This window comes from Molossus molossus, unplaced genomic scaffold, assembly GCF_014108415.1.
Source record: "Molossus molossus isolate mMolMol1 unplaced genomic scaffold, mMolMol1.p scaffold_m16_p_19, whole genome shotgun sequence".
Lineage (NCBI taxonomy): Eukaryota > Metazoa > Chordata > Mammalia > Chiroptera > Molossidae > Molossus > Molossus molossus.
Genome location: NW_023425354.1, coordinates 42,076,278 through 42,089,702, shown reverse-complemented (window position 1 = coordinate 42,089,702; position 13,425 = coordinate 42,076,278). Strand labels below are relative to the sequence as shown.

Genomic DNA, 13,425 nt, shown 5'->3' with positions numbered 1-13,425 from the left:
ATAAATAGAAAAATATGCTCAGGTGAGGATATAAAAAAACAAAAATCAAAAACATTCTGAGTGGCTAGTTGAGTTAGCTGGAACAGGTGCATCTTAACTGAAGAAGCGATAGCTATCTGTTCTGCTGATAGTATTGGTTGAATCTTTCATCGTTATTCTCCAGTCTAGTTGTCCCCGTACATGGCTTCGAATTAAGTTACCTCCATACCTTTGCTCATGCTTTTGCTTTTAGTCTGAAGCATGCCATTGTGCTCTTTTCCTACCCATTAAGATTAATTCAAATTTGACTTCCCCTATTAGCTCCTCCTCATGGGTCCCTGAAGCACTTTCTCTAGAATAGCACATTCTTTTTTATAATAGGTATTTATGTGTCAGGCCTAATCCTAGATGTTTTAAGTTCATTTTGAACTCAGATTATGTCTCTTTCCTCTTTTCTGATTCTCCACCAGGGTCCAGCATCGCTTGGTGTACATAGCACACAATAAATGGATTTTGTTTCTTTTAAATTAATAGTAAATGACTTTTATGATATTTTCATGGTTTTGTATCCCCCCACCCGTTTTTGTTTTTAATTAAAAATGTGGGTTTTTTTTTTTAATTAAAAAATTGTTTTTAAATCTTCATTGATGTTAGAGAGAGGGGAGGGAGAGGGAGAGAGAGAAACATTGATGAGAGAGAACAATGATTGGCCGCCTCCTTCATGACCCCCACTGGGGATTGGGCCCACAACCTGGGCATGTGCCCTGACTGAGAATTGAACTGGTGACCTCTTGGTGCGTGTGTTTATCAACAACGCTCAACCACTGAGCCACATCGGCTGGGCTGTGGTTTTTTTATTCACATTAAATTCAACTGTGAGATACTATCCAAAATTTTATTTTTGCATTAAAACTTTATTAAATAAGTGACCGATGACTGGAACTTAGAAATACCTTTATTATGCATATATTTTGGTGATGCTTTAGTTTGGAATTTGGTCTATATAATCTATTTACTGATAGGCTTGTTGAAAGCATAGTAGGAAGTGGCGATGCTCCAAAAATTCCACTTAGCTCCAAAGTTACTAGATTACAAAATTAAGGAGGAAGTTAATTTTCATCAGTTACATGTGCTGTTCCTTTATTTCAACACCTAAACGCAAGTACTCAGTCTCACTATTACATATTGTCGAATAACTGAAGAAAAGAGTGATATTTAACTTACATAATTTTCTAACTCTGTTTTTGGACTTTATTTTTGTAATACATTTATATAAATACTTATAGGTTGGCAAAAGCAGCTTTTGATGATGCAATTGCAGAACTGGATACGCTGAGTGAAGAAAGCTATAAGGACTCTACACTTATCATGCAGTTGTTACGTGATAATCTGACACTATGGACTTCAGACATGCAGGGTGATGGTAAGGAAATTGAAGTTAAATGTGTCTCCATTGTTGGATATTTTTACTATTAGAAATTCTTTGGTATTTACATCAAGCTATAGTTTTCTCTGAACTAACCTCCAAACTATCAAAGTTTAATTACTACCTTTTCATGAAAAGATATCAAACTATATTTATCCATTCTGGGTTATAAGATACTACAGGGCATCTTTTATTAATATTTAAAGATTTAAAAGTCTTACCTCTAATGTTTGGTAAACTTAGTTTATCACTTCTCACACTGTTTTGAGAGATGGAGAGAAGAAGAACATTTTATCTTACTCAATTTTAGGGGGAGGTCTAATGTTAATTGTATTTGAATGTCACAATTACTGCTTTGGCTGTGCGGTGTCCTCAGGTTAAGCTAGATGGTATCAATAGATTTATAAAATAAGCATCTTCTCCTGAAACCTTTTATCTAAAAATGGAATGTCCTGCCCTTAAGTCCTATTTAATAAGAGGTCTGATGTAGTCTGTTTTTGTTTTATTAGAGTTTTTAGTAGTGAACAATTACTAGAGTAGTTTGTAGAACTTAAGATGAGGTGGAGGATTTACTGTTTATTCTAAATGTAGTAGAAGCCCAAATTTGTCACCTTTTTTTTTTTTAATTTTAAAGGAGATTTTATTCTGCTTATTTCCAAAGAATCATTTTCATACAGAGTAGATCATTGAAAAGGAGAAGACAGACTAGTGTGATATGACCATAGATAGTTTTACAGTTGGTGGTGGTGATGTAGGGAGCGGAAGCAAAAGGTTGTCAGTTTTAGCTGCAGGTTCTTTAAGGATGTTTTCTCTATATTGAAGCATATCTTGCATTGCTTGAGGCTAGCCGTAGTCTCTTGGTCAAACCAGCATGCTGTGGTGTCTTTAGAAACGCATTTATTTTTAAAAATATGTTTTAATTGATTTTTTTTTTCTTTAGAGAGAGAGGCAGGGAGAGAGAGATAGAAATATCAATGTGAGGGAGAAACACTGATTGGCTGCCTCCTGCATGCCCCCCACCGGGGATCGAACCCACAACCCAGACATGTACCCTGAGTGGGAATTGAACCGGGACCCCTCAGTCCCTGGGATGATGCTCAATTCACTGAACCACACCGGCCAGACGGAAGCATTATACTTTTTAAAGGTGCCTCTGAAAATGGGTATCAAGGCATATAAATTGTCAGTTCTGGAAGGATAGAGTCAGGTTTTAGACTTATCCTAGGTTATGGTGCTAAAGCGGGAATTGGGTGACTCAGCTTCTAGAGCTCACTAGCTCTATGAAGTAATTAGATATTTGACAAGGTTTTTCTTGAGATATGTAGCACATGTGATCTACTTGCATACTTTTCCGACAAAGCCAGATGGAGCCACCCATTACTTTGCAACACGGCACTTTAGGCAACCACTACCATGAATGTGTGGGATTCAAGACCAATTAATTTACCATCTTTGACCTAAAGACTTAAAGTTTGTTCCAGCTGTATAATTCTGTTGTATTCTAACAATAACCACTAGGAATTAGCCAAATAGCTGTGGACTCCTCATAGTTCCTTCAGCTCAGAGAGGACTAATATATCTACCTGTTTGAGAGGATAAAAGGAAAGCATATACAGAGTTTGACCTGGAACATTTATTTGAGGGCAAAAATATGAAAGGAGTTGACCTGGGTTGAAATGCTATTTCTTTTTCTTTTTTTATCCTCACCCGAGGATATTTTTCCATTTTTTTGTACAGATAGAGTGGGAGGGAGAGAGAGGAAGGGAGAGAGAGAGAGAAACATCGACGTGAAGGGACACATAGAGTGGCTGCCACCCGCACGACCAACCAGGGCCGGGGACAAACTGCAACCGAAGCACGTGCCCTTAGCGGGAACCGAACCCGGGTCTCTCCGGACCGCAGGCCGACGCTTTAACCGCTGAGCCAAACTGGCCAGGGCTGAAATGCTATTTCTTAAAGACATTTTTGATGCCAGCTCTTATAACTAAGTTGTTAAATAGAAATAAAGCGTATGTTTTCTAGTGCTACTCTTATTTATTATCACTGATAACCAAGAGTTGATTAATCACTCCAGTTCTTTTGTTTTTGTTAATCCTCACCCGAGGATATCTTTTCTATTGATTTTAGAGAGCGGAAAGATGGGGTGGGGGAGAAAGAGAAACCATCTATGTGAGAGACATCAATTGCTTGCCTCGTGCACGCACCCCAGCTGGGGCTGGGGTTCTAACCCGCAACCCTTCAATGTGCAGGCTGATGCTCTAACCACTAAGCTACACTGGCCAGGGCTCACTTCGTTTTTATACAGAACCAAAGATACTCTTTTTTTTTTTTTAATCCTCACCTGCGGACAATTTTACATTTTTGTTCAGGTGGGGGAGGGGAAACAGTAAGAGAGAGAAACATGGAGTGGCTGCATGACCCCAACCGGGGCTGGGGACAAACTGCAGCTGAGGTACGAGCCCTTAGCAGGAATTGAACCTGGGTCTCTGGACCGCAGGCCAACGCTCTAACCGCTGAGCCAAACCGGCCAGCGCCCAAAGATGCTCTTTTATTGTTTGTTGGGTGTCATTTTATGATACGGATATTTTTGTTATTGTTAATCTTCTCCTGAGGATATTTTTCCATTACTTTTTTTTTCTTTATTGATTTTTAGAGAGAGGAAGCTAGAAGGGAGAGATAGAAACATTGATGAAAGAGAACATTGATTGGCTGCCTCTTGCATGCCCTCACTGGTTATTGGGCCCACAACCTGGGCATGTGCCTTGACTGCAAATCAAACCAGCGACCTCTTGGTGCATGGGTTGATGCTCAACCACTGAGCCACACTGGCTGGGCTTTCCATTGATTTTTAAATAAGAGTGAAAGGGAGGGAGGGATGGAGGGAGGGAGGAAGGGACAGAGAAACATCAATGAGAGAGAGACACATTGATTGGCCATCTCCCACAGGACCCCAGCCAAGGCAGGTGACGAACCTGCGGTCTAGGTACATGCCTTTGACTAGGAATCAAACTCACTACCCTTTGGTCCCCGGGTTGACACTCTAACCTCTGAGCCAAACCAGCCAGGGCTGATATGGATCATTTTAAAACAGGATATTTTCTTGAAACTACTTATGTTTTCATAGTTGGGAAGGTTTTATTACATTAGCATATATTTATTCTAAAATTTTTTTTGAATCTAGTGAAATCTAGTTGCTTCAATTTCTTTTTACTTTGTAACTTGAATGGTTGGTTAAATTTGTTTGAAACAAACCAATTTTCATTTAAGAGCTTTATTATAAAATATTTGGAATTATGAAACATGATAGTTTAACACTGGAAAATCCAAGTAGTATATTGACCTTTTAGTACAATTAACAAACTATCTGAATTTATAAATTGTGTGGGTACTAGGAAATTATTTGCCAGTTTTGCTAAAAGGTAAAGTATTATGTAATGTTTTATTAAATTTGTTTTGTGACTTAGAATCAATGCTGAATATAGAATTGTGGTCATGGAATTGGCATTTCCCATGATGTTACCTGAATTTAGTTTAAGGATTATTTAGATGGTTTTCTCTTTTTTTTACTTTACTAACTAGGAAAAATGGTGTTAAAACTTTGAATTGAGGGTTGCTAAAGGAAATGTATGTGGCTCACAAGCGTTTACTTTTGTACACTTTTATGTTTTTTGAATGCAGAATATGTTATGTCTGTCTGAGTGTGTTGGGACATAATTCTTTAAAAGGATCACAACCTTTTCTCATGAAATGATTTCAGTCCTTTTTTCTTAACCTGTGATCAGAGGACTGTTTCATATGCAAATCCACAAGGAGGAAATGTGTGTTTTCTCTGCCTTCCATTCCTCTTCCCTAAAAATCTAGAAACAGTAGGCAAAGAAACACATATCCAAGGAAAACTTTTCTTTTGTATACCTATTAAAAGGATATTACCTCATCCTCTTAAAGGTAAAAGGAACAGTATTTCTTAGAGTGAAGTTTATACAAAGTAAAATGACCAAAATCTGACTCCCCTAAATCATTGATGTTTTTCTTTGTCCTGCTCTCTTGGTTTATTTTTCTTGTAATGTTGCTTTCATGTGATTGTTCTCCCTCCCTTTCTCCTTGCAATATAGATTCCTAAAGGAAAATCCAACTCTTCCTTTCCTAAAAACTACTTTGTAAGTCATTATCATGGCACAATGAATTCTGCTTTTAGTTTTGGTTCTTCACTAATCATGCTTGCATATCATCATCCTGTTGCTTACAAAACTGCCTGTTCTACATCCCAGGGTGCGAAGTCTTCTAAGACATTCATCATTTGCTATCCCCTGTCACCTTTGTGTGGGTGTGATATATCTGTCAATATTTTTATGCCAAAGTTACTTGGAACTTCTGGCAAATCTAATGTTTGCTTATGAGTGAATTAGAGTGTGTTCTAGTGTTGTCTGTTAACCATCTTTTGGTGCAGTATATTGCTGTTAAAAATGAGAGTGAATGTTCCTATCATTTCCTAAGTTTGAATACATTATTGTTCTTGGTGGAAGAACAGTTGGGTGGACCATCATTTCTTTACTCAGTAAATGTGTATTTTTGTCTTTCTTTGCATGTCTTGTTCTTTTTATGAGTCAAAAATCTTTATGTACCTTAGGTATTTTTTAAAGTCACATATTATTGTTAAACATTTTTATCACCGGAAATTTTAAAATGACAGACTAATCTTTACTTAACCCTTGTTGCTGTGATAGCATTTATCGGTTACCATGCAAGGTCTTCAAGACTGTTTAAAAGCATTCCTCAGGGTAAATGCTTTATGTGTGTAGGCAGCCAGTCTTAGTGTCATCGTCCATCCTGATTAAGTATTTGAACAAGCAGTATGAATGGATGGATGGTTTAAACTGTCATATTATGATTGTTGGATTAATTCATTGATTTTTAATTATTTTGATTTAAACTAGTAATATGTAAGAGTTATAAGTGGTTCGTTAAAGCACAAAAGAATGTAACTTTTACCTGTTTTATTTTTTAGCGAAAGCCTGCATGCTTCTTTGTTATGGCTGACTTATTTAATGCTTACTAATAGGTAGATGAATAGGCTGGCTTTTTATTGCATGTCATAGTGCAGTTGAAACTCTTCAGGCTAATTGTCATGTTCAAAGGGAAAAGAAAAATGGCATGAGAAAACTGGTCCAAATGCCCTTCTTTAATAACCTCAGTGGTCTGGTTTACGTCTAGAAGCTATTTCACTCTGGAGTGAGAAATCTGGTTATGGTTTGATGTGATTGGCCAAGATACCAAAGCAGGACCCTTTCTCCAAAACTGTAGAAGGCCTTTGGAGCATTTTACTGCTCAGTTCTCTTTATTGAAGTATTTTTGATGTGAAGCTTATGGATGAACTAGATTTTGCAAAAAATTATAAAATACTACTGATTCTTGATGAGGCAAGGTTATTGAGAAAAAGGGTATTTTGACACAATATACGTGAAAGCTTGAAAATCATTTTAATAATAGATTACCATGGCTGTCTACAAGAGCTTATTTAGCATAAAAACATTGATTATTTTACAGTGTGTCTGGTTTTTTTCTTCTTCTTCTAATTTTTGACCATTTAGGACTTTGATCCAGCAGTACCTCTTGGCTTAGGCATCTCAGGTGTCAAAAATGGTAGAAGTTCTTTGCTTGTTTGTGTTTAATACCAGTTGTAGCAAATATAAGGAGTCTTTATGTTTGGAATGATAACCTTTGTTTGTGACCATGATAGCCTAATTTAATCAGTATGAAATAATAATTAACTGGCATTCTTCTTTGCAGGTGAAGAGCAGAATAAAGAAGCGCTGCAGGATGTGGAAGATGAAAATCAGTGAGACATAAAAGCCAACAAGAGAAACCATCTCTGACCACCCCACTCCTTCCCATCCCACCCCCTCTTGGAAATTCCCCCATTGTCACTGAGAACCACCAAATCTGACTTTTACATTTGGTCTCAGAATTTAGGTTCCTGCCCTGTTGGTTTTTTTAAAAACAGTTTTCAAAAGTTCTTAAAGGCAAGAGTGAATTTCTGTGGATTTTACTGGTCCCAGCTTTTAGGTTCTTTAAGACACTAACAGGACTGCATAGAGGCTTTTTCAGCATTACTGTATTGTCTCCTGCCAGATGTGGCAAGGTCACCATTAGAAATGGGAATTACATTTGAAAGCCATTAGACTTCTAGGTGAAGCAAGCATCTAAGAGAGAGGTTAATCACACTATAGGGGCATATGTGATATCATTTTTCCTTTTTCTAATTGTTTAAATTGAATTTTATACAAATGTTTAGAATTAATTGGGTGTTAGCTTGAGGTGGTTAAAGGTTGTTTGGGGAGTTTGTTGTAATGGTTTTGTTGTAAAAAGTGTTTCAAACTCTGCTGAAATGTTGCTGAAAAGCATGGTGCTGGTAACAGTTCAACAATCCGTGGCTGCTCATTCTTGCCTACTTTTACTCTCCCTCTGAAGCAGGTTAGCATTGAAGGGTGGTATGGAAAAGCCTGCATGCGTGTTCAATTCTTTGTTTCTTCTCCCTCCCTCTCCCTGCCCCCCCAACCCCCCTTCGCTCGCTCAACCTCTTTTGTTCAGTATGTGTAACTTGAAGCTAATTTGTACTACTGGATATCTGACTGGAGCCACAGATACAGAATCTGTATTGTTCTTACTGAAACACAGCATGGAATTAACATTAAACTTAAATAAAACAAACCTAAATTAAAAATGCCAAATATTATTACGCCTCCATCTTTTATCTTTCTAAAATAAAATCTCTAGTCTAAACACATTGATGGTATTATTTGCCTGAATGTGAAAGATCTCTTTTTCTTTCATAAATCACTTGTCTGTTTCCTAAAGATGATGTATATTTTTGGCGGAGGGGAGGGGGTGACCTGTAACCTGGCTGTGAAGAACACTAAGTAGTCCAAGTCAATTCAACCCTGTCTTCTAAACCAGGTAGCAACACAGTATTTTATTTTAGTTATTTTTAATCTTTTTCTTTATTGATTTTAGAGAGAGAAGAGAGAGAGGGAGGGGAACATTAATGAGAGAGAACATCGACTGGCCGCCTCCTTCATGCCCCCACCTCCGGGGCAGGCGGGGGGCGGGGGGGGATCGGGCCCACAACTTGGACATGTGTCCTGACCGGGAATCAAACCATTGACTTCTTGGTGCATAGGTTGACACCCAACCAGTGAGCCATTCCAGCCAGGCCACAGTATTCATTTAAAGTACAAATGTGTATTTGATACATTAATTATGAATTATTTTCTAGCATGGAGTTTTGGCTGAATATCTCAGAATAATTCTCAGGCTGAGATCAAATTATCTCCCTCTATTTCCCCACTACCACCACCAAGGTCGGGGCAGAGAATAATATAATCGAAATCTCAGTTGATCTTGTACTATTAACAATAGTACAGATGTGGTCTCCCTTACTGGACACTAAGTTTTTTTCCCAGAGAGTGTCTGTACATCAATGTGTATAGATATTTTAGTTAATATAGGTAATTCTGTATTAAATTTAGTGAAAAGGGTTTCTTAGTTGGCTGTGTAGACTTTATTCAAGCAGGATGTTATGAGCATTTTTAAGGATGTGGCAGTCTTGGTATTGAGAAAACCTGCTCAAATAAATCAATGAAGTGTTTAAGAGTGACTATTGGTACATGTCTTTAGAAAGATCCCTACCACAGATCAGAAGATTGCAGAAAAGGTACACCAGCTTGCAAGGACAGTGTTACTTCTGTGACTTATAACTTGGTCAGGAAAGGTGGAATTTTTCAGCTCTAGATTTAGTTATCTTTGAACTGGAGTAACCATTATAACTTGAATGCAGTTCATTTGTGTTTTAAATATAATTCTTAGGGCTTTGATTTGTAGTTTTATTTATTGGTTTTTAGAGTAAGGGAGAGAGAGACATCAACTAGTCGTCTCCCACACGTGTCCTGACTGTGGGTCGAACCTGTAACCTGGGTATGTGCCCTATCTGGGAATTGAACCCGCCACGTTTTTGGGAGCAAGGGGTATTGGTGTATGGAAGGCTGCTTCGATTAAGTGAGCCGCACCCACCAAGGATGATTTTTATAAAAAGTTGGAAGACCCAAGTGTTTTCTGAAATGTTAGTACTAATGAGTTTATTCAAGCAGGATTCAGAGGTAGGTTTGTATGACTAAAGAGCCCATCCTCTTAATCGTTAAGCCATTCTACTTTTTGTTCCTTAACAAAACTCAGTGTTTGATTGAAAATACATTTTCTCTATCCTAAAGTGATCATTTAAGATAGGTGTATATCTTAATGATAACTTATGTTAGGGATCTGAGGTGGCTACTGTCTAAAGAGTCAAAGGCTTACTACCTAGATTTATTTTTCAATTTGTTTTTAATCTGTAGCTTAATTTATACATTTAATTAGTTTTTTTTTTTTTTTCCTACAGTTGGAGCAGTTCTTGTTTGGACATGTAGTAGTCAATGGTTATGGATTATCAAATTGCCTCAATGCTGTAGCAATTTACTAGAGAACCAAAGTCTTCCTACCTTAAGCTCAAACTCTTTTTTAGCCACTTTTTGTGGAACTATTTCTTAAATACACTACTTTTCAGCTTTTTAAGATATGCACCCTGTACGGTCTCAGTTACTGATTTGGGAAAGATCCTGGGTTGGTACCTTTGCACCATCAGCTCACTGGGGTTGTAGGTACAGACTTGGTATGTATAAGGAGGGTCGCAAATTGTTTTTCTTAAAGATTTCCTTGCATTTTAGACATTTGTATATCAAATAGTTAAAGTTAAGAATATGTACAACCTGGACACTGAGTGATGTCCAGGGGCTTTCTTCCCGTCTAAAACTATCTTTGACCAATTTTTCTAGTTAGATTAAAACTTCTGGCACTCAGTACTCATGTTTCCCTCTCATATTGTTTGTTTTTGGCTCTTCTACAAAGACCCTTTGCTATTTCAAGTTCTGGTGCTATATGTTTGGATAGGGCTTATTTCAGCACCTAAGACTTCTCTCCCATTCATTAATGACACATTAGTAGCCATGTTAAACAGGCCATAATACCTGTTGAACACTCAGAATTTGCTTTCAAAAGAATTGTAGGAACAAACCTTTAAAAACATTTTTTAAAAACAATTTCATTTGCATTAAAGAGATGTAAGCCAAAACATACTGCTTTCACTTTGGCAATTAGGTTATACTCTTGTGAGGATGTAGAGAAACACTGTTGGGAATTTTTAAAGTTTTTTTTTTTATTCAAGTGTAAAACTACATTAAAAATGTACAGTTTATTCATTTTGACACAGAACACCGTTTAGTGACTACTCAAATCAAGAAATAGAACGGAGTCAGTATCTAGGAGACTTCATGCTCTCAGTGATTACCCCTGCAACTAGTCACTATCTTGATCGCCACTGATCAGTTTTGCCTCTTTTTAAATTTGGTGTTAATGGAATCGTGCAACTTCTTTTTCTCTCTCAACATTGTATTTGTGGGGTTAGTCCATGTCATTACCTAGTAAAAGTGTGCTTCATGGCTTTAGTATTCTGTTGTGTTCATATACACTATGTATTCTGTGGATGGGCACTGGGTTACAGATTAATGGATGTTACAAATAATGTTGTGGACATTCCTACATATGTCTTTTGGTATATACATGTATACATTAATGTTGCATATATACCTAAGAATGGAATTATTGCAAAACAGTCCTGGTAGAGTATGATAGTCCCATTTACTCCACATCCTCACTGGCATTTAATAGGGTCACTATTTTTAGCTGTTGCATTCTGGTGAGATTGTCTAGTAGTATCTCATTCTTATTTAATTTGCATTTTCCTGATGATTAATGAGAACACTTTTATAGGATTTATTGGACATTTGGATACTTTATTAAATACTCACTTTTGTCTGTTTTTCTGTTGGGTTGTCATTGATTTTTACTAAGTTTATAATTTAGGAAGAGGATGTCTTTGCTGCTGTTAATTGCAATTACCTCCTCATTCTGTGCCCTGCTTTTTCATTTTAATGGCATTTTTTGATGAACAGGAGTTCTTAATTTTGATATAGTTCAGTTGGTCCACATTTTTCTTTAAGTGCTTTATATGTACTATACTATTTAAGAAATAGTTGCCTACCCCAAAATCATTAATTTTTTTTTTTTTATGTGCCCCTAGTGGGAACTGAACACGGGACTCTCTGGTCCACAGGCCAACGCTCCAGCTGCTGAGCCAAACTGGCCAGGGCAAAATCATTAATCTTTTATATTGTTTTTCTAAAAGCATTGTTTGACCTTTCATATGTAGATCTAGAATAGTCAAGAGTTTTTATTCATGATAATATTTTTTCCATATAGACATTCAATCAATCCAGCACCATTTATTGTTCCATTGGTCTATTTGTCCTAGTGCCGGTGCAACACTAGGTTCAAATAATTCAATATCTGGTAGTGGGTGTCCTCCATTTTTTTGTAGTTCAAGACTGTATTGATTATTCTTGGCACTTTGCTCTTTTATATACATTTTAGAATCAACTTGTCAATTTCAGTAATAGAACAGTAAGAAAAAACCTGTTGGGATTTTGACTAGGATTTTATTGAATCTATAATAAATTTGAGAATTAGCATCTTTATATAATTATGTCCTTTAATTCATCAATACAGTATATCCCTCCACTTATTTAGATCTTTAATTTTTTTTTTTCAATAATTTTTTTCTCTGTAGAGGTTTAGTACCTTTTGTTGGGCTTATTTCTAAGTATTTGATTTTTTGGTGTTATAAAAAGTTTAATTTTATTTTCAAATTGTTGCAACTTATAGCAATATTAATTGACCTTGTATTTCATGACCTTGCTAAATTAATTTATCCTAAGTATGATGTAGGTTCTGAGACAGGCTTTTAAGAGGATTATTTGACCCTATAAATGTAAGTTTTAAATGCATGTACCCCTTGCTTGTGTGTATATGCACACAAATATATGTAAAATATTTTCATTTCAGCATTATAGTAGCAAATTAGAAATGAACTAAATGCCCATCAATCATGGTACATCCTTACTACATATACTAGGTTGCTGTTATTTTAAAAATGAGGTAAATTATTTCTAATATAGAAAGATATTTGCATATAATGGTAAATGAGAAAAGTTAAGATAACATGTACAAAAGAGGAAAAATATTCTGTATGTGTATTTGCCTATCGTTAGCAAATTTCTGAAAGATATACTTAAAACTTTTCATTAAAAAACAGCTTTATTGAAATAAAGTGCATGCATATAAACTATACAGTTTAGCCCTGGCCAGTTTGGCTCAGCAGAGTGTCAGCCCACAGACCATAGAGTCCCGGGCTCAGTGTCCACTAAGGGCATGTACCTAGGTTGCAGTTTGTCCTTAGCTCCTGTTGGGGTTGTGTGGGTGGCGACCACCTGATGTGTCTCTCTCACATCAATGTTTCTCTCCCTCCCACTCTATCAGATCATAAATGCAAAAAAAACCAAAACCCCAAAACAAAAAAATTACACAGTTTAAGTTTTGGAATATGTGGACACCTGTAAAACCATCATTGTAACAGCAGCATTCACCGTCAAAAGTGTCCTTGTTGTACTTTGTAATTTCTTCCCTCATCCCCCAAGCAACCACTAACTGGCTTTCTGTTATTTTACCTCATTTTGCATTTTCTGGAGTTTTATATAAATGGCATGGAGTATATTCTTTCTTTTAAGGAGTTGTGTCTGGCTACTTTCACTCAACATAATTGTTTTGAAGTTCATTCATCTTGTATGTATCAATAGTTCATTCTTTTTGTTGTTGAGAAGTATTCTATTGTTATGATATACCACAATTTGTTTATTCACCTATTGATGAACATTTGGGTTGTTTATAGTTTTTGTCTGTTACAAATAAAGCTGCTATGAATGTTTGTGTACAAGTCTTTACGTGAGCATATATTTCCCTTTTTTGTATGTGGATAAAAGTAGGAGTGGAATGGTTGGGCAGTATGGTAGGTATATTTTAGTTTTTTAAGGAACTGT

The 13,425-nt window shown here is 36.5% G+C and overlaps 1 protein-coding gene across 2 annotated transcripts in view; it reads left to right on the top strand.

Moving 5' to 3' along the window:
• The window catches only part of YWHAE (tyrosine 3-monooxygenase/tryptophan 5-monooxygenase activation protein epsilon), a 55,548-nt gene extending 47,415 nt beyond the window's left edge, over nucleotides 1–8,133 (top strand). Inside the window, exons 5-6 of one of the 2 annotated variants that reach the window (XM_036268069.1) lie at nucleotides 1,266–1,402; nucleotides 7,193–8,133. In XM_036268069.1, coding sequence (XP_036123962.1) covers nucleotides 1,266–1,402; nucleotides 7,193–7,245 — 190 coding nt within the window. In that variant the 3' untranslated portion in view covers nucleotides 7,246–8,133. Of the gene's footprint in view, nucleotides 1–1,265; nucleotides 1,403–5,517; nucleotides 5,563–7,192 lie in introns of those variants that run through there. The other variant, XM_036268070.1, reaches the window with a different exon arrangement.
• Nucleotides 8,134–13,425: the final 5,292 nt, after the last annotated feature.